Source organism: Triticum dicoccoides, chromosome 4A, assembly GCF_002162155.2.
Source record: "Triticum dicoccoides isolate Atlit2015 ecotype Zavitan chromosome 4A, WEW_v2.0, whole genome shotgun sequence".
Classification (NCBI taxonomy): Eukaryota; Viridiplantae; Streptophyta; class Magnoliopsida; order Poales; family Poaceae; genus Triticum; species Triticum dicoccoides.
Window position 1 is genome coordinate 565,769,224 of NC_041386.1, and position 22,304 is coordinate 565,791,527.

A 22,304-nucleotide genomic window follows, 5' to 3' on the forward strand; every position below is an offset into this window, starting at 1 on the left:
TTAGCACGCATATCTATAAAAGAAGACAAACCAATACTAATTAAGGTAGAAACTAATTAAACAACTTAATAATAACACACATCTCACACAATACATGTGAGTATAGATTCACTAGATGTCTAAGCAAATAACACAAGCATGACACTTACGAGTGATCATGATAAGATACTAAACTAGAATCTGGTCTTACTACTAAAGAACAACTAATACTCAAGTAACCACTAGCAATAAGATTACCACTTCATGCTTACATAATAGATCAAACTATGCACACTAAGCATATGAGGAAGATACAACTCAACTAACATGAAAGGCAAACTATCTTAAGCATGTGCTAAACTATCGCAACAAGACCCAACACTCCTGAGGCTATCATAAGACCAAAGTGATCATCCATAAGAATGCACAAGAGACTAAGTACTCAATTATAGCACATAGACAAAATAAGACATGAAAGATCACTTGCATGAGTGACAACTAGACATATAACAATGCTTCAACAAGATAAAGTAGATATGAAGAAGTCTAGGCATACCCAATGTAATAGTGTGGTAGACTAGATATAATGCTAAGGATGGATGATCATGACACAAGATGCCAAACTATGCTACCAGTAGAATACAACTTATAACTACGACATAACTTAGTTGATATCAACTAACATGACTATCAAGAATGGCATTAGCACACAACACTATCATGCTAGTTGTGACTTATAAGCAAAAGGGAAAAGCATACTAAGCAAGTACACATCTAGGTCATGGCATCAATCACATCAAGCAATGTGATATACTAGCATGAATAACATGAAGACATGTATTTCTACCTAGTACAACCTAGACTTGCTAATACATAACTGGACAACCTAGGCATCATAGAACACACGGGTCATTACACACATGTTATGCAATCTCTTTATACAATCCCAACAATATGGCATAGTATTGATCAAGCAAGAAGTTGCTCAATAAAAGAATGCACAAGATCAACAAACTACTCTAATGTAAATCAAGGCTAACCATATGCGTAGTCATACAATGCAAACTAGAAATGATATAGTACATGGTATGCATACAACCAAACATGCATTCTACTGTAAGCAATTGTTAACACGGCATGGTAATAAACTAATATAAATAAAGACACATGATAATTACCAATATGCAATAAACTAGTTTTATTCCATCAGAATGATTCTATACAGCAATACAAATATGAATGACATAAAGCATCCAATCATGAAATCATGGATAACAAACATCTAGAAAGAAGAGGAACAACTTGGGAATTATATTCTACACAACAAACTATAATGCACTCATTTCCAAACAACAAGGCATTTTATTTGACATCTAGCATAAATAAAACTATGCAAAACACCTACAAATGATGCCTAATAACTATCAGAGGCATGCCATGCTTTCAAACCAATAAAACAAACATGTGACATGGACGGAAATGTAAATGTAAACCATATCTAAGATATCTTCATGCTAAACAATAAGAAAATAAGAAAACATGAAGTCTTTAATAATTAAAGAAATCAAACAAATCTTAGAATAATCTTACAAAGTCCTAAGCATGGAGACAATTCACCAAAAATCTGTACGCATTCTCAACATAGAACCATAAACAATACTAAGCATTATTTAAATGATAACAATACGATTACCTATCAATGCTCCAAATCTAATTAAAATAGTAACACCCGACAAGCATGTACGAACAATAATAATCCGATACACCAATCAACTCGTACACATGGTAAGAATTTGCAAAGACTTGTACAGAGACATATCATAGGACTACGCATGCACCAAAGAAAAATACCATCAAGATCATACTATATTTGACAATTTAAATAATCCTACAAATACGTCTAAGAAATCACATGACACTCTCTGTAAAATATATGAGATGATTAGCATGCACTCCTAACATTATGAAATATTTAGGAGTAACTTCTAGACATGTCATGAACATGCAATAAAATAACATATTAACATAAAAGTTAACCGAACAAGAAACCCACTTGAATTTTACCCAAAACAACTATGATTAAAACCACCCCACAACACACCTATTACAACGACAATCTAAATATACCGCCGAGTTCCTATGACCAAAACTATCATTTCATATGTTGACCTCAAGACCATCTAACGAACGGAAAACAAAAAAAGATATGTCGTTGCCACCAATCGATCTAGGTTTCGGACACACGCGGCCAACGACAAAGATAGGTTGAATCATGATGTCTACGGAATACACTAGGTGATGACAAGTACGCGTGCAAAAGGAATTTGATAGAGGCTCACCGAGTTTGACGGAACGGTGCGACGAACTTGATGAACAGTGTCCGCGGACATGCAGAATTCTTCATGTGTGGTTGACGGATCGTGTTTCTTATTCCCTGAATGGAATCATGGCGTGGAGGAGGAGTTTATGGCACAAGGATTCGGATAGAGATGGTCCGAGTCATCGGGATCGAGCATCGGTGTCCACGGAGCTTCAAAGTTCATGGAGTTGCCTTGGAGACAGGGGAAAGGAAGAGGGCAGGGGTTGCTACGGGAATGGAAGAGAAGGTGGAGGCGCTGAATATGATGGCTTCAGTTTTGGAAACCGATGGGATTGATGGGAAGGAGAAGAGGGGTTCGTTAGGTTGGGAGTGATGGGCCAGATCGGGCCAGCCCATGAGGAAGGTATAGGCCATGAAAAATAGTGGGGTTGTTGGGCTGTTGTCCAAGGGAGATGGAGGAAGAAAATAAAAGAGATTGGTTGGGTCCATTCGGGTGACAGGAATAAGAAACAGTGAGAGAGAATAGAGAAGATAGATTAGCCATTGGATATTGCGAAGAGTTTGGGGAAAGAAATTAATTAGATTTTCCTAAAGGAAAATATATTAAAGGAACAGAAGCTCAAAACAAAATCGAAAGAAGTTCCAAAATGCATATGTGCATAAATTACTATGCCGAAGACGAGAGAATAAAACCCGACTAAAAGAAAAGAAGTAAACTCAAATTTTTAATATAGGTATGCATTAGTTCAAATTAAATCATCTAAATTATAAAAGTCCAATTAGCTTTGTTAACAAATAAACAAACGAAATTTTCTCGCCCTGTTTTTTGGAAAACTTTTTCTTAAACATTCCGAGAATCGGGATGTTACACAAACACACCGCAAAAAGTATTACATCGAATAGATCTCCAAGAACATCGAGGATAACTTTGTATTGAGAACCAAAGAGAGAGAAGAAGTCATCTAGCTAATAACTATGGACACGAAGGTCTATGGTAAACTACTCACACATCATCGGAGAGGCTATGATGTTGATGTAGAAGCCCTCTGTGATCGAATCCCCCTTTGGCAGATCACCGGAAAAGGCCCCATATGGGATCTCATGGGTATAGAAGGTTGCGGCGGTGGAGAAGTGGTTTTGTGGCTCCCCTGATGTTTTAGGGTATAAGAGTATATATACGTGAAAGAAGTATGTCGGTGGAGCTCCATGGGGCCCACGAGGGTGGGGGCGCGCCCTCCTGCCTCGTGGAAGCTTCATAGAGTTCTAGACTTCTACCCCAAGTCTCCTGGTTAGCGTTTGTTCCAAGAAAGATCCTCGCGAAGGTTTCGTTCCGTTTGATATTCCTTTTCTGCAAAACACTAAAATAGGCAAAAAAACAGAAACTGGCACCGGGCCTCCGGTTAATAGGTTAGTCCCAAAAATAATATAAAAGTGCATATTAAAGCCCATTAAACATCCAAAACAGGTAATATAATAGCATGGAACAATAAAAAATTTATAGGTACGTTGGAGACGTATCAGTTAGTCCCAAAAAATGATATAAAGTTGCTATAAAATGATTGTAAAACATCCAAGAATGATAATATAACAACATGAATACTTCATAAATTATAGATATGTTGGAGAGATATCAATATCCAATGTGCCTCCTTGTGGTAACTTGTACTTAAATTGTTTACATCGAAAGTTACTTGCCCCTTTGCATGTTTTGGTTTTGTTCCGTGCATGTGTTTGTATATGTTGTGCCACCAATTTGCTTATCTTGAGTAATCAAATATGTGTGTGTTGGTTTTCACATCATGTACGTGTGTGTCGTGCATTGAGCCTTTGCACATCTTGTTTGTATCTTAGTTGGCTCTTGTGAGAGATTAATGGAAAATCCCATTTTCGGGAAGTGATGTGCTTGTGCACCTCACAATCCTATAAGTGTGTGTACATGAGGAATACCATCTAGTATTGATATTACAAGATCATCTAGTCGCTATGTGGTATGTCTTCTCATGAGAAATTAAAATTCTAAATAGTCCATTAATTATTTATTGTTGGATTCTTATTGTCGCTTGTGAAGTTTTCTTTGGTATCACATTATGGGGGAGTAATGTGCTATGTGCAAATTACAAGCCTAGAAAAGGTGTACATTTGAGATATTGTCACCTAGAATTTATATTATAAATTATCTTGTTCCTAGGTTGCACTTTAGCTCTACAAGTTGCAATTTGCTTTTGTATTTGGTGTGAAGATGATGATGGATATCATTGAAATCTACCACCGGGAATCATTTACAAATACTTCTTGTCTCTTGACAATTGGTAATCATTTATGTGGTAGAAATTGTTGATCATCTTTACATTGGCCTTTGCTTTTATTTGCCTTATCTCTTGCCAAGGATTGTGTCAACTCCCATTGTCTTCCATACCACTTGTGGATCTTGTTAATTTCTTGATCTTGCCTAGTGTTTTCTAGATATAGTGAAAGTGGTGATCCCACGTTGTGCATTTTGTATTCAAATGCAAATTCTCTATAATGCACTACTCTTGGGGGAGCTATCCTGTTTTCTATAAAACTCTCATCTTGTGATCCTTATCAAGTGTGTGTTGGTGGAAGGCAAGCCGTTCCTTTTTGGTACTTTGTGCCATCATGAAACTTAGTAGAGGGCTTCGTTTGTTTGGAACCATCCTCTCTTTTGGGAGTTTGATATCTCTTTTTTTCGTGTTTCAATGGATATCTCATTCCTTGAATCTTTCAAGTGATATATTCCAAGTGATGATTTATTCATCTAGTATCTTTTCTTCACGTGGTATTTCTTTGTCAATTGGTATCAACTCTTGAAAGTCTTGATCATGCATATTAACTTCATGTAGTTTCTTTGGCATGCTTTCTTTCTTTGACCCAATATTTAGGGGAAACTCCACCAAGTCTCAAATCGGATGAGATGTGCATGAAATTCATTTTCATATCTATATGCACATATTTATGTGGAGTTTTTCCTATGTATTATTGGTTCTCTAACCCCTTGGTCCCAATGAGCTTGGGTACCATTTTGTTTGTGGTGTTGTTATAGGAACAACTAGAGATGCATTGGATGCTCAGTTCATTCAAAAGGAAGGTGGTTTCACCATGTGCTTATTGGAGTCAAGCTAGGACGTTCAATCAAATACTATCGTTTACATTCAATTGGTATCTACTACATCCTTCCAATGTTATCTCGGTAACAAGTATCTACTCATGCATACATTTCTTACATACAACCTTGTGTAGGTTACATCATGGCATGAATTTTTCTTGATTAGTTCTTGTGATACTCGTTTCCCTTCTCAAAGCATCTCAACAATGATCTCTTGTTGATAGTTGTGATGTCTTTGATGTTCATTTGGTTGAAGCTCATTTATATACTACTAGCCGAATGCCCATACGTTGCCACGGGTCAAAAAACGCATTATGATCAAATAATTTTTTGAATTAAAAAATGCGTGTCGGATATGATAGGACTGGTTTCAATTCCTGGACAAATTGATTCTCTCCCTCTTATTTCTTCCTAGGCAATCGTCGTATGTCTTTAAAAACTCCCCCTTGCATCATTTTATTCTCCTCACCCTTCCTTTCCCTTCACCTTTTCCACAGTGCCGTGTGGGCAAGCCCTATTCAAAATCTTGTATTTTCATTTATTATGTCATCGATTCAAAATATTATTTGATCTCCTTTTTGAATGGAAACTTACGAAGTCCTCTCACAACTAACTGGAAAGAAACATGAACTTTGATAAGTATAGAAACAAAGACAAAAATCATATTTTCTAAAAAAATAGACCCTCTCAAACAACATATAATACTCCCAAACCCAAAGTTAAATATACCTACAAGAGATGTAAGCTTAATGTAAAACATCTGACTTTTAGGTCACTCTCATAAAAGGTTATTTCTACAACGATCAAATGACTGGGAGGAGCATCTTGAGTTCAAGCAGTTCTCTCTGAAGGCGTAGGTTGAGTTAAAGGCTGTCCTCTTTCTTCTCAAGAGGAACTCCTGACCTCCTTGAGAATATAAAGAAGCTTAACAAACCAAGCTCTATGTGCCCCCTATCTTGACCATGGACAAATACCAACTTTTGCAACAAAAAAAAATACAAACTGAAAATTCAAAGCCAGGATGTTAGCGATAGTTAGTTCAAACTCGTACAACCCCAAAAGCAATAGTTAGTTTAAACTCTTACAGCCCAAAAAGCATATGGTTTGATCGCCTCCAAGTTTCAACATTACCTTGAGCTTTAGACATGCTTTCTGATTTTGTAGAGTTAGAGATAAAAGCTCCAAGAATGATTAAAAATTGAGAGTGATTTGATGAGTTAGGACTGACAGGAACATTCAGTAGGACAACCAACACAAAAACTACGACGACATACTACCATCACATGAAATATGTAAATGTGTGTGCATTATTTAGGTTCTCAACATCTATCTCTCATGCTCTTCCGATTCACTTTTCTCCTACCAAGCATCTCACTGCCAATCTATCAAAAAAATAGCAGCTTCCCACATAGATGGGGCCTCGGTCAGCAACGCGGCGGGAGCAGAAATCAGCCTCCAGGAAGTACTCGACAAGCTTGATATAGACCAATGACCACCTTGATTGATGACAGTAGTCCGTGAGAAGACGTCACACTCTGGCTCACCGCAGAAGTAATTCTGCACACATGAAGACTTAGAAAAAAAGAATGAATGTCTTAAAAAAATTAAAAGCTACACATATAAAAGTGTAAAAAGGCATAAGTGGGAACAAAATTGTGGAATAGCTCTGATGATGCACATAAGACTATGCGGCGCTTTGATTATCATGGAAGATTAAATGCTCGTAAATCGTAATGTACCCTTCATGACCATAATCAAATCCCGAGAAAGATAAAAATTGTTATCACCACAAGCCACATACAAGATGTCTAGAAAGCAAATAGCAATTGTCATTTTGACAAGAATCAAAATATGAGACATTATTCAGAAAAAGAATTATAAGTTCAACGTGCAGGCAACATGATACTAATTTATACACACACAGTTGTCATGCGTACAGCAGGTGCCATTTGAAAACAGAGTACTCCCCCAGTCCCAAAATAAGTATCTTTGATTTAGTACATGTAGTACAGTTTTATAGTATAAACTGTACTAAACAAAATAAACTTATTTTGGGATGGATAGAGTAATCATTATCGGTATACATAGACAGTTCTTGGACAAACCGAGACCTACATGCAGCTGCAATCATGCATCAAAACTGCTAGTACAAAATACATCTTTTGAATGTTGAAATTTTACGGTTTGGCAGCCATCTGCAATCATGCATCCATTCTCAGAACCATATCATGATTGAAAATCTTCCAATTCGGTAGTATCCAAATTAATATAACAAGCAACAATTTGAGAGTTGGGAGACATTACTTATATCATGATTCACTTTTTACAGTGTAGTTTCACCATGATAGAAAAAATCCCAATTTGGTAGTCTGCACATCAACATTACGAGCAACAATTTTCCACTTTTTACAAAGCAGTTCATGTAGAAGATGGCAGCGAGGATGTGGGTTTGACACTACTGATCATCAGCAGATTTTGAATGATACCTTTTGGACCTTGTGATTAAAAAAGATGTTGAACTATTGGCAGAGATTCAAAATCAGTCAAGGATTGGTTGATTAGCACCGTGATTCTACAACAAAGTGATCAAATTTTGAGTACCTCCCAATAAGTGTTTGCTTCACCCTTGCTGTTGGAGACCCGGAGCAGGGGCAGGTTGGGGAGGCCACGGAGGAACGAGAGGAGGTAGGCAGGGCTGGGGTTCTCGAGGTGCGTGGGGCTTAGGAAGCTGGATGACACCGGGCTGGGGTGGTAGGAAGGCACCGGGCTCGGGAACGCCGACGACGGTGCACTGAGCAGCTGCGAGGATGAGCAGGGGCTCATGCCCACCGACGAGACCCCACCGAACGGCCTGGATGACGGCGGCTTGTATCCCTGCCATGAATCGAACCAAACAAACAGATCTACACATCCAAGCAAGGCTAGCTAGATCCAGGAAACGGAAGGAGAGAAGAAACATGGGATGGGGGGGGCATCTCGATCCTGAGACCAAGAAGCGAGGCTTCACCTTGCGGTAGGTGGTGATGTCGTCCTCCATGACCCATTCGGCCTCGCGGCAGAGCTCCTTGAGCACCTTGTTGTTGTCGCAGTGCTTGGGGAGCTTGTAGCTGCCGAGCGTGCGGAGGCCGATGAAGATCTTGGCGGCGATGGCCCGGCGCCGGCGCTCGCGCCGCTTGTTGTTCTCCCGCTCCTTCCATGTGGGCGTCCGACCCAGCCCGGCGTCCGCCTCCGTCGCTATCGGCGGGAGGAGGTCGGCGGCGGTGATTCCTCTCTGGAGAGAATAGGGAATCGAGAGTGAGGGATTTGGGGAAGGGAGTGGGAGGTGGGATACGAGGACTTGGGGACGTGCGTTGTTTTTCTTTTTTTCTTTTTTCTTTTTCTCGTGAGCGGAGGGGCGGGGAGGCAGTCCAATTTTTTAGGAATCGTAGGAGGGTGGGGTGGAGGGGAGCGAGGCGATCATGAAGGTCGAACCATCGTAGGAGGTCGAACCATCATGACGTTCGATTCTCCTTTAATAGTAGAGATAAGATAATATTAAGCCATGCGCTATGTGCTTTTCAAGCAAAGATCTTATCAGCATATTTTATGACTTCCGTTTGGGTATCATATTCTTTCCTTGAGTAACCATTTCTTGTGTGCATCCTTCTTTGTGGATTGATATCATCATGATTTTCATCTACCTAGAGTCGTATACACCTGATAGAAGTTACATCTTTAGTGGATATCCTTATTATTTCACGTCCACCTTTCTTTCCTTTGTATTTCCTAGGTGGATCCGTGAAAGGATTTGTCTTGAGTGCGGATCTTATATCTTTGCATCTTGTTGCACTCTTTTGTGGTGAAGATTGTTTTCCTCTTGGTTGTCATGATGAGGCTTTTGCCAATTCAATTGGTATCCCTCCTCTTAACGGAGCTTCCTTTTATATCTTCACCACAGGTTGTCACAAGCATAGGTGCTTTATAGGCCTTTAGTGAGCTTGTGAAACCATTTGCTAGTTGTGTGTGTGAATGACAGGCCTTGCACCGTGTATCTCATCGAGTCAAGACTATATTGATGATTTATGCTCAACCGTACATTAGTCTTCTCAAGTGCATTGCCTTGACTCGCACACATCAGTTTTGGTTGAGCCTATTCCTAAGTTGCCTCTTTTACATGTTGCTCAACCGTGTGTTTGTTGCAAGTGCTAGGCTTAGTTTCCTATATGCTCACTTGCACTTGTTGTGTGTTTCTATTTATTTTGGGGGAGTGATGATCCTATTTTGTGCACTTTGTATCCAAATACAAAAATTCTTATTTGTGCACAAATCACAGGGAGCTTGTCTAGTTTCTTTAGAACACTCCTTTGCTCATATCATAATATCCTTTATTCATGTGGCTCATAGGATCTTTGGTCTAGTTGGTTCAATTGATATCCTTTGATTTCTTGCTCCAATTGGTATCTTTTGATTGCTAGATTGCTTGTGTCTCTCTTTGTTATTTCTTGGCATATCATTCTTAGCAATCTTTGTGCCTCAATATAGTTTGTCTTCCTCCAAGTACTTACCTTTGGATATGTGTATTGAATTCCACTCTCTTGTTGAGAAATACACAATTTATGGAGGACCACAATTTATATTTGCCTTCTAAGCTTTTCGCCCATTTTGGCAATCGATGTCAATGGGGGATAAGTTCCAGAGAGTTTTGTGGAGAAGTTTATAGAGTTATTTCTTCTTCTTCTTGCTTTGGTTTTGTTCCTAAGCATTTGCATCTCATACGCATGCATTATTGGTTGTTGCATTACAAGGTGATGCATAATTCCTTATATAAACTCTCTTCAAAGTGATTGTCATCAATTACCAAAATGGGGGAGATTGAAAGGACATGCGATGCCCCCATGTGTGGTTTTGGTAATTGATGACATTCTCTATGGACTAATGGTTACATTGAGTTCTATTTGAAGGATTTGTCCATAGGCATTTATCGAAGTCCATGTGTTGGTTTCAAGGAGTTTATGTGTTGACCAAGGTGCTAGTAAGGAATTATCCAAAGATTGGTCATGTCTTGAAGAATAAGATTGTGTGATCATTCATGCTTACCTTCAAGGCATCATCCAAATGAAGGGAATTGGAAAGGTTCAAGGTTGATCAAGACTAAGTCAAGAGTAAATCAAGTTGATCAACTAACAAAGCGTAGAAGATGTACCAAGAGGGATCAAGTGATCCCATGGTATGGTAAGCATTATCCATTACGCTTTGTGTACTAACCCATGATCTACGTGTGAGTTCTATGTGGGGTTAGGTTTGTTTCCATGGGTTTACATCAAGAGGAAGATCTCATACAACCCATGGAGGATGACATCAAGTGGTGATCATCATCAATATTGCGGTGCAAGCTCAAGTGGAGCATCACGAAGAGATCTTCCTTGAATCTTGCTGTCCATTATGGTGTCAATGGACTTGGGAAGATGTGCCAAAGAGTGGCTCACACATAGTGGAGTATGGGGAGCAATCAACTAGTCTTCATCGAGCGAATGCAATGAAGAAAGGTGGTCCAACTTGAGGGCGTCAAGATCGTCATCATCTAGCTCAAGTGGACTTCGTGCAAGGCAAAGGTTTTCCCTTGATAGGTTTTCTATTTTACTGGTCTCATGGTGATAGTTTGGAGACCGGGTTATAGGATCGATAGTCGTACTATCAAGGGGGCTCTCAAGTGAGTAGCTTGATCGTATAGATCGTCGAGAGCTCAAACCATTGCATCCTTGCATCATATTTCTTGATTCTTATTTGTATTTTCTCTTTTTGAGGTTTTAGAGCTTGTGGTTATCTTTGTGACAAGCTCTACTACATCGAAAACGGATTTCATATGCTTCTTCTATTACATTTTTGGTGTTGGATGTTTTACCGGTCTTATTCGAGGAAGGGTTCTCACAATTTTCTTATGGGCCTTTTATCATTTGCTTCTTATTGTTATTTCTATCATGATTTTGTTAGCCCATGTCATTAGCTTTCTAACAAACTTGGGTTCGTTGAATTCAGAGTCCGTTTGCAGAAGTTGTGGCAGTTTTGTTGTCCTTAAAAGGCTGCAGAGGTACTACCGCAGCTACTACCGCTTGGAGGGGATGTAATTTTTTACTATCACTCCAGAGCGGTACTACCGCGACTACTGCCGTGGCTACTTCCGCTCCGGACCAAAATCTCGTATTATGTCCAGCAGTGGTAGGCACGGATGCATTTTTTTAGTACCGCTACCCTTGGCAGTAGTACCTCTACCCTTGGCAGTAGTACCACTACCCCTAGAAGTAGTACCGTGAGGACGAGCGGTAGTACCGCTCCGGTGGTTCTACTGGCCTTTTGCCTTCTCTCTGTTGTTTTTCAATGGGCTTCCACCGCCCAAGCGATAGTACCACTCCCATGAGCGGTAGTACCGCTCTGTGCGGGCTGTGAGCATAATGGTTGGATTTTCCCCACCTATAAAAGGGGGTCTTCTTCCCCAATGAACCTTATCCTTTGAGCTCGTGTTCTTCCCCCATTGTTGACCTTTCTTCGAGCTTGCTATCTCTCAATCCCTCAATGGATTCTTGCTAGTTTTGGCGGGGGGGGAGAGAGGAGATCTAGATCCACATTTCCACCAATCACTTTCTCCTCTATGTGAGGAGAACCCCTTGGATCTAGATCTTGGAGTTCTTGGTGTTATCCTTCTTGTTCTTACTCTCATTTTCCTCCCTAGCATTTTTTGCTTTGGTGGGATTTGGGAGAGAAGGACTTGGGCACTCTGTGTGCCCTTGCCATTGCATTTGGTGTGTCAGTTTGAGTTCTCCATGGTGATACGTGGAAGTTACAAGTTGAGAAGCTTATTACTCTTGGGTGCTTGGTACCCTTGAGCTTGTTCCTCTTGCGTGCTTGGGCGCCCTAGACGGTTGGACGTGTTCAGAGCTCAATCATTGTGGTGTAAAGCTCCAAGCAAGCATCGGGGTCTCCAATTAGGTTGTGGAGATTACCCCGAGCAATTTGACGGGTTTCGGTGACCGCCCCCAAGGGTTGCCAAAGTGTATGGGTTTGGTGACCGCCCCCAAGGGTTGCCATTTGTACGGGTTCGGTGACCGCACTCAAGGGTCCCTTAGTGGAATCATGACATCTTGCAATGTGCAAGGGCATGAGGAGGTTATGGTGGCCCTAGTGGCTTCTTGATACGTCCATTTTGCATCATGCTTTTATATCAATATTTATTGCATTATGGGCTGTTATTACACATTATGTCACAATACTTATGCCTATTCTCTCTTATTTTACAAGGTTTACATAAAGAGGGAGAATGCCGGCAGCTGGGATTCTGGGCTGGAAAAGGAGCAAATATTAGAGACCTATTCTGCACAGCTCCAAAAGTCCTGAAACTTCACGGATGATGGTTTCCAAATATATAAAATACTGAGCGCAAGAACCTCACCAAGGGGGACACACCCTTCCCACGAGGGTGGGGGGCGCGCCCTACCCCCCAGGGCTCGCCCCCTACCTCGTGGGCCCCCTGGTGGCCCTCCGGTGGCCATCTTCTTCTATATGGAGTCTTTCGATGGGAAAAAATTAATAAGCCATCTTCTCGGATGAAACTCCGCCGCCACGAGGCGGAACCTTGGCCGACTCAATCTAGGGCTCTAGCGGAGCTGTTCTGCTGGGGAAACTTCCCTCCCGGAGGGGGAAATCATCGCCATCGTCATCACCAACGCTCCTCTCATCGGGAGAGGGCAATCTCCATCAACATCTTCATCAGCACCATCTCATCTCAAAACCCTAGTTCATCTCTTGTATCCAATTCTTGTCTCCAAGTCCGAGATTGGTGCTAGTAGGTTGCTAGTAGTGTTAATTACTCCTTGTAGTTGATGCTAGTTGGTTTAATTGGTGGAAGATCATATGTTCAGATCCTATATGCATATTAATACCCCTCTGATTATGAACATGTTTATGCTTTGTGAGTAGTTACTTTTGTTCCTGAGGACATGGGAGAAGTCTTGCTATTAGTAGTCATGATTTGGTATTCGTTCGATATTTTGATGAGATGTATGTTGTCTCTCCTCTAGTGGTGTTATGTGAATGTCGACTACATGACACTTCACCATTGTTTGGGCCTAGAGGAAGGCATTGGGAAGTAATAAGTAGATGATGGGTTGCTAGAGTGACAGAAGCTTAAACCCTAGTTTATGCGTTGCTTCGTAAGGGGCTGATTTGGATCCATATGTTTCATGCTATGGTTAGGTTTACCTTAATACTTTTGTTGTATTTGCGGATGCTTGCAATAGAGGTTAATCATAAGTGGGATGCTCGTCCAAGTAAGGGCAGTACCCAAGCACCGGTCCACCCACATACCAAATTATCAAAGTACCGAACGCGAGTCATATGAACGTGATGAAAACTAGCTTGACGATATCCCCATGTGTCCTCGGGAGCGCTTTACTTCACATAAGAGTTTGTCCAGGCTTGTCCTTTGCTACAAAAGGATTGGGCCACCTTGCTGCACTTTATTTACTTTTGTTACTTGTTGCTCATTACAGATTATCCTATCACAAAACTATCTGTTACCACTTATTTCAGTACTTGCAGAGAATACCTTGCTGGAAACCGCTTATCATTTCCTTCTGCTCCTCGTTGGGTTCGACACTCTTACTTATTGAAAGGACTACGATAGATCCCCTATAGTTGTGGGTCATCAAGACTCTTTTCTGGCGCCGCTGCCGGGGAGTGAAGCGCATTTGGTAGGTGGAATTTGGTAAGGAAAAATTTATATAGTGTGCTGAAATTTACTGTCACTTGTCACTATGGAAGGTAATCCTCTGAGGGGCTTGTTCGAGGTATCTTCACCCCAACCAATAGAGCAAAGAGTTGCTCCTGAACCTACTGAACCCACTGAAAATGAAAATGAAAATGCTTGCTTTGAAGTTCCTTCTGGTATGGTAGAAAAACTGCTAGCTAATCCTTTTCTAGGAGATGGAAAAAAACATCCTGATGAACATCTGATATATGTGGATCAAGTTTGTGGATTATTTAAGCTTGCAGGTGTACCCAGAGATGTTCTTAATAAGAAGGTCTTTCCCTTATGTTTGAGGGGAGATGCATCGACATGGTATAGGCTATGTGATGATATGAGGTCTTGGAATTACAAACGAATGAAATTGGAATTTCATCAGAAGTTTTATCCTATGCATCTTGTTCATCGTGATCGCAATTATATATATAATTTTTGACCTCGCGAAGGAGAAATCATCGCTCAAGCTTGGGGGAGGCTTAAATCAATGTTATATTCATGCCCCAATCATGAGCTCTCAAGAGAAATGATTATTCAAAAAATTTATGCTCGGCTTTCTGGTAACAATCGCACCATGCTTGATACTTCTTGTGCTGGCTCTTTTATGATGAAGACTACTGAATTCAAATGGGGTTTATTGGAAAGAATTAAACGCAACACTAAATATTAGGACCTCGACAATGGTAAGGAGTCAGGTATGACACCTAGTTTTGATTGTGTTAAATCTTTTATGGATACCGATATTTTTCGTAAATTTAGCACTAAATATGGACTTGACTCTGAGATAGTAGCTTCTTTCTGTGAATCTTTTGCTACTTATGTTGATCTCCCCAAGGAGAAGTGGTTCAAATATCATCCTCCCATAGAAGTAAAAGTAGCTGCACCTATTAAAGTTGAAGAAAATACTATTACTTATAATGATCCTATTGTCCCTACTTCTTATGTTGAGAAACCACCTTTCCCTGTTAGGATAAAGGATCATGCTAAAGCTTCAACTGTGGTTCGTAAAAGCAATATTAAAACATATACACCTCCTGAGCAAGTTAAAGTTGAACTTAATATTGCTATTGTTAAAGATCTCTTGTCTGATAATATTGATGGGCATGTTATTTATTTCTGTAATGAAACCGCTAGAATTGCTAAACCCCGTGATAAAGATAAACCTAGACCTGTAGTAGGCATGCCTATTATTTCTGCTAAAATAGGAGATCATTGTTATCATGGCTTATGTGATATGGGTGCTAGTGCTAATACAATACCTTATTCTTTATATCAAGAAGTTATGCATGATATTGCACCTGCTGAGATGGAAGATATTGATGTCACAATTAAACTTGCCAATAGAGATACTATTTCACCAATGGGAATTGTTAGAGATGTTGAAGTCTTATGTGGTAAAACTAAATATCCTGCTGATTTTCTTGTTCTTGGTTCCCCACAAGATAGCTTTTGTCCCATTATATTTGGTAGACCCTTCTTGAACACTGTTAATGCTACCATAGATTGCAAAAGAGATGTTGTTACTGTCGGTTTAGATGATATGACTCATGAATTTAATTTTTCTAAATTTAGTAGACAACACTGTGAAGAAGAATTACCTAGTAAGAATGAAATTATTTGTCTTGCTTCTATTGTCGTACCTCCTAGTGATCCTTTAGAACAATATTTGCTAGACCATGAAAACGATATGTTTATGAATGAAAGAAGGGAATTAGATGAAGTATTCTTTAAACCGGAACCTATTCTGAAAAATAATTTACCTATTGAAATCCTAGGGGATCCTCCTACACCCAAGGGTGATCCCGTGTTTGAGCTTAAACCGTTACCTGATACCCTTAAATATGCTTATCTTGATGAGAAAAAAGATATATATCATGTTATTATTAGTGATAACCTTTCAAAGCATGAAGAAGAGAGATTATTGAAAACTCTGAAGAAGCACCGTGCTGCTATTGGGTATACTCTTGATGATCTTAAGGGCATTAGTCCCACTCTATGTCAACATAAAATTAATTTGGAAGAAGATGCTAAATCAGTTCGTGATCATCAACGCCGGCTAAATCCTAAAATGAAAGAAGTGGTAAGAAAGGAGATACTAAAGCTCCTTGAGGCAGGTATAATTTATCCCATTGTTGATAGTCAATGGGTAAGCCCTGTCCATTGTGTCCCTAAGAAGGGAGGTATTACTGTTGTTCCTAATGATAAAGATGAATTGATTCCTCAAAGAATTATTATAGGTTATAGGATGGTAATTGATTTCCGCAAATTAAATAAGGCTACTGAAAAGATCATTACCCCTTACCTTTTATCGATCAAATACCTGTGTCAGCCAAAGATCAATCAAAGACTACTTTTACATGCCCTTTTGGTACTTTTGCTTATAGACGTATGCCTTTTGGTTTATGTAATGCACCTGCTACCTTTCAAAGATGCATGATGGCTATATTCTCTGACTTTTCTAAAAAGATTTGTGAGGTTTTCATGGATGACTTCTCCGTCTATGGATCTTCTTTTGATGATTTCTTAAGCAACCTTGATCGAGTTTTGCAGAGATGTGAAGAAACTAATCTTGCCTTGAATTGGGAAAAGTGCCACTTTATGGTTAATGAATGTATTGTCTTGTGGCATAAAGTTTCTGAAAGAGGTATTGAAGTTGATAAAGCCAAGGTTGATGCTATTGAAAAGATGCCATGTCCCAAGGACATCAAAGGTATAAGAAGTTTCCTTGGTCATGCCGATTTTTATAGGAGGTTCGTTAAGGAGTTCTCAAAAATCTCTCGGCCTCTGACTAATTTATTACAAAAAGATATACCATTTGTCTTTGATGATGATTGTGTGGAAGCATTTGAAATACTTAAGAAAGCATTGATCTCTGCACCTATTGTTCAGCCACCTGATTGGAATTTACCCTTTGAAATTATGTGTGATGCTAGTGATTATGCTGTAGGTGTTGTTCTAGGACAAAGAGTTGATAAGAAACTAAATATTATTCAATATGCTAGTAAAACTCTAGACAATGCTCAAAGAAATTATGCTACTACTGAAAAAGAATTCTTAGCAATTGTATTTGCTTGTGATAAGTTTAGACCTTATATTGTTGATTCTAAAGTAACTATTCACACTGATCATGCTGCTATTAAATATCTTATGGAAAAGAAAGATGCTAAACCTAGACTTATTAGATGGGTTCTCTTACTAGAAGAATTTGATTTGCACATTGTTGATAGAAAAGGAGGTGAGAACCCCGTTGCAGACAACTTGTCTAGGTTAGAAAATGTGCTTGATGACCCACTACCTATTGATGATAGTTTTCCTGATGAGCAATTAAATGTCATAAATGCTTCTCATGCTGCTCCATGGTATGCTGATTATGCTAATTACATTGTTGCTAAGTTTATACCACCTAGTTTCACATACCAGCAAAAGAAAAAGTTCTTCTATGATTTGAGGCATTACTTTTGGGATGACCCACATCTTTATAAAGAAGGAGTAGATGGTGTTATTAGACGTTGTGTACCTGAGCATGAACAGGACCAGATCCTACGCAAGTGTCACTCCGAAGCTTACGGAGGACACCATGCTGGAGATAGAACTGCACATAAGGTACTGCAATCTGGTTTTTATTGGCCTACTCTCTTCAAGGATGCCCGTAAGTTTGTCTTATCTTGTGATGAATGTCAAAGAATTGGTAATATCAATAGACGTCAAGAAATGCCTATGAATTATTCACTTGTTATTGAACCATTTGATGTTTGGGGCTTTGACTATATGGGACCTTTTCCTTCCTCTAATGGTTATACACATATTTTAGTTGTTGTTGATTATGTTACTAAGTGGATAGAAGCTATTCCAACTAGTAGTGCTGATCATAACACTTCTATTAAAATGCTTAAAGAAGTTATTTTTCCAAGATTTGGAGTCCCTAGATATTTAATGACCGATGGTGGTTCACATTTTATTCATGGTGCTTTCCGTAAAATGCTTGCTAAATATGATGGTAATCATATAATTGCATCTCCTTATCACCCTCAGTCTAGTGGTCAAGTAGAATTGAGTAATAGAGAGCTCAAATTAATTTTGCAAAAGACTGTTAATAGGTCTAGAAAGAATTGGTCGAAGAAACTTGATGATGCATTATGGGCCTATAGAAGTGCATATAAAAATCCTATGGGTATGTCTCCGTATAAAATGGTCTATGGAAAAGCATGTCACTTACCTCTCGATCTAGAACACAAGGCTTATTGGGCTATTTTATAAAGAACTTAATTATGATTTTAAACTTGCCGATGAGAGGAGGTTATTTGATATTAGCTCACTTGATGAATGGAGAACCCAAGCCTACGAAAATGCCAAGTTGTTTAAAGAAAAAGTTAAAAGATGGCATGACAAAAAGATACAAAAGCATGAGTTTAATGTAGGTGATTATGTATTGCTATACAACTCTCGTTTAAGATTTTTTGCAGGAAAAATTCTCTCTAAATGGGAAGGTCCTTACGTTATTGAGGAGGTCTACCGTTCAGGTGCCATAAAAATCAACAACTTCGAAGGCACCAATCCGAAGGTGGTGAATGGTCAAAGAATCAAACACTATATCTCAGGTAATCCCATAAATGTTGAAACCAATGTTATTGAAACCGTAACCCCGGAGGAATACATAAGGGACACTTTCCGGAACGTTTCAGACTCCAAAAAGGAATAGGTATGTGGTGCGGTAAGTAAACCGACTCCAAAACAGTTTTTAAGGCAATATTTCTCCGTTTTGGAATATTTAGAAAAATAGAAAAATAAGCAGCAGTCCGGGAAGGACACGAGGGTGGAGGGCGCGCCCCCTACCTCGTGCGCACCTCGTGTGCTCTACGGACTTTGTTTTCATACACGACACGTATTTTGGTCAGTAAAAGTTCATTATATAATCTCCCGGGGGTTTTGACTCCCATATCACGCAAAAATCTCCTGTCTTTGTTTCGAGCTGTTTTTTTGACAGATCTAGGTTATCATGACGTCTCCAAGTGCCACCAAGGATAAGTTCTTCGAGAAGGTCATCAACCCTTACCTCGTGGAGGTGCAGCGACACCCTCAAACCATTGAGATGCGTGATGGGTTGCTGCACATCCGTGATGCTGAGGGACCAAAGGGGACCGGAAGCGTGGAGACGAGGCTTGAAGCAATGGAGCAACAAGTTTTCAAGTGTCAAGGGATGGTGGAGCGTGGACTCAACTCCAACTACATGATGATCACAGAATTCACCAACAAACACAAGCTGGATGCCGACAACATCGGGGAGACCATCTTCAAGCTTCACGAGAAAATCGAGCACCTTCAAGCTCAAATCTATGACCTGCAAAACCAAAACTGTGAGTATGAATATAGATTCAAAAGGATGAGTTTGGCTGCAGATTTGAGGATCCCGAAGACTCGGTCATCCTTCTATGATGGTGAGCCTATGCCTTGGAAGAGGACGACAAGCCTACGCCATCAACAAAATCACCACCGTCTCCACCAACAAAGAAGAATTGAGTATCTGGTATGGGCACCCCACTTGGCAACTGCCAAGATTGGGGAAGTGCCCCGGTATCGTATCTTATCTTTACCGTTTTTATTAGTTTGATCCTTTTGGTAATATCTTGATCTAATAGAATAAAAGTTCTTAGTATGATCTAGTTGTGAGTTTTGCTTTATTTTCCCTCTATGTAATCGAGTCCGTGAGCTATATAAAAAAGATTAGTGTTGAGTCAAGGGCTTGATTATTTTGCCATGATCCTAAGGGAATAAAAGAAAAGACAAAGAAATGAAAAGAAACAAAGAGATCATATGAGTCTTATGGAGAGTAATGAGCTCACATAGAAAGAGTATGATGAATAAAAATTGTTGAGGGTTAACAAACTCAGTTTTGGTCATCGTTGTAATTAATAGGAAGTAATAAAGAAAGAGAGGTCTTCTCATATAAATATACTATCTTGGACATCTTTTATAATTGTGAGCACTCATTAAAATATGACATGCTAAAGAGTTGACATTACAAGGAAGACAACGTAATGGGTTATGTTTTCTTACATCTGAGATAAATTATATTGTCTTGAATCTTCCAACATGGTGAGCTTGCCTTTCCCCCTCATGCTAGCCAAATTCATTGCACCAAGTAGATATACTACTTGTGCTTCCAAATACCCTTAAACCAGTCTTGCCATAAGAGTCCACCATATCTACCTATGGATTGAGCAAGATCCATCAAGTAAGTTGTCATCAGTGAAAGCAATAGAAATTGCTCTCTAAATATGTATGATTGATTGGTGTGGAGGAAATAAGCTTTATACGAGCGTGTGATATGGAAGTAATAGAAGCGACAGACTGCATAATAAGGGTCCATATCACAAGTGGCAATATAAAGTGATGTTCTTTCGCATTAAGATTTTGTGCATCCAACCATAAAAGCGCATGACAACCTCTGCTTCCCTTTGCGAAGGGCCTATCTTTTACTTTTATCTCCTACATTGCATAAGAGTCATGGTGATCTTCAGCCTTCCTTTTTACATTTTATCCTTTGGCAAGCACAATATGTTGGAAAGATCCTGGTATATATGGCTAATTGGATGTGAGTTTTCATGAACAATTACTGTTGACATTATCCTTGAGGTAAACCGTTGGGAGGGAAATCTATAAGCCCCTATCTTTCTCTGTGTCCGATTAAAACTCCATACCCATAAGTGTTGCGTGAGTGTCAGCAATTGTGAAAGATTATATGATAGTTGAGTATGTGGAATTGCTGAAAAGCTCTTATACATTGACTCTTTCCTATGTTATGATAAATTGCAATTGTTTCAATGACCGAGATTGTAGTTTGTTAGTTTTCAATGAAGTTTACGATTCATACTTGATATTGTGATTGAATTATTACTCTAGCATCAGATATTATATGACAAAGAATTATGTAAGTTGCTGTTCTAAGAATGATCATGACACCCTCATGTCCAAATTTTATTTTTATCGACACCTCTATCTCTAAACATGTGGACATTTTTTTCGATTTCGGCTTTTCGCTTGAGGACAAGCGAGGTCTAAGCTTGGGGGAGTTGATACGTCCATTTTGCATCATGCTTTTATATCAATATTTATTGCATTATGGCTGTTATTACACATTATGTCACAATACTTATGCCTATTCTCTCTTATTTTACAAGGTTTACATAAAGGGGGAGAATGTCGGCAACTGGGATTCTGGGCTGGAAAAGGAGCAAATATTAGAGACCTATTCTGCACAGCTCCAAAAGTCCTGAAACTTCACGGATGATGTTTTCCAAACAGCACCGGTCCACCCACATACCAAATTATCAAAGTACCGAACGCGAATCATATGAACGTGATGGAAACTAGGTTGATGGTATCCCCATGTGTCCTCGGGAGCGCTTTACTTCATAAAAGAGTTTGTCCAGGCTTGTCCTCTGCTACAAAAGGATTGGGCCACCTTGCTGCACTTTATTTACTTTTGTTAATTGTTGCTCGTTACAGATTATCCTATCACAAAACTATCTGTTACCACTTATTTCAGTACTTGCAGAGAATACCTTGCTGGAAACTGCTTATCATTTCCTTCTGCTCCTCGTTGGGTTCGACACTCTTACTTATTGAAAGGACTACGATAGATCCCCTATACTTGTGGGTCATCAAGACTCTTTTCTCTTCTTCGGGAGCATTGTGCCTCCACACCACTCCAAACGAAGATTAGCATCGGCACGGGTGTGAACTTCGGGATACATCATCGTCTCCTCGTGCCTCGGTTATCTCTTAGCCGAGCCCTTTACTAATGCACTTTACTTTGTGATAGCCATATTGTTTCTTGTCATATATCTTGCTATCACCTAGTAATTTATCTTGCTTATCATAAGTTGTTGGTGCACATAGGTGAACCTAGTTGTTGTAGGTTTTGTGCTTGACAATTTAACCGCTAGGTTTATTCCGCTTTTGTTCAAGCCTAAACCATAATTATTTGAAAGTGCCTATTCACCCCCCTCTAGGCGACATCCACGATCTCACAACATCCGAGCTAGGTCTATGCGTAGATGATATGCACGAGTAGAACACAAAGAGTTGTGGTCGATTATCGTCATACT

General features: G+C 39.5%; 1 protein-coding gene across 1 annotated transcript in view; it reads right to left on the reverse strand.

Moving 5' to 3' along the window:
- Positions 1-2,565: 2,565 nt before the first annotated feature.
- The window catches only part of LOC119283659 (protein BZR1 homolog 1-like), a 48,525-nt gene continuing 28,786 nt past the window's right edge, over positions 2,566-22,304 (reverse strand). Inside the window, exons 2-4 of the mRNA XM_037563113.1 lie at positions 8,431-8,694; positions 8,051-8,297; positions 2,566-2,678 (exon numbers count right to left, since the gene is read on the reverse strand). Coding sequence (XP_037419010.1) covers positions 2,566-2,678; positions 8,051-8,297; positions 8,431-8,694 — 624 coding nt within the window. The remainder of the gene's footprint in view (positions 2,679-8,050; positions 8,298-8,430; positions 8,695-22,304) is intronic.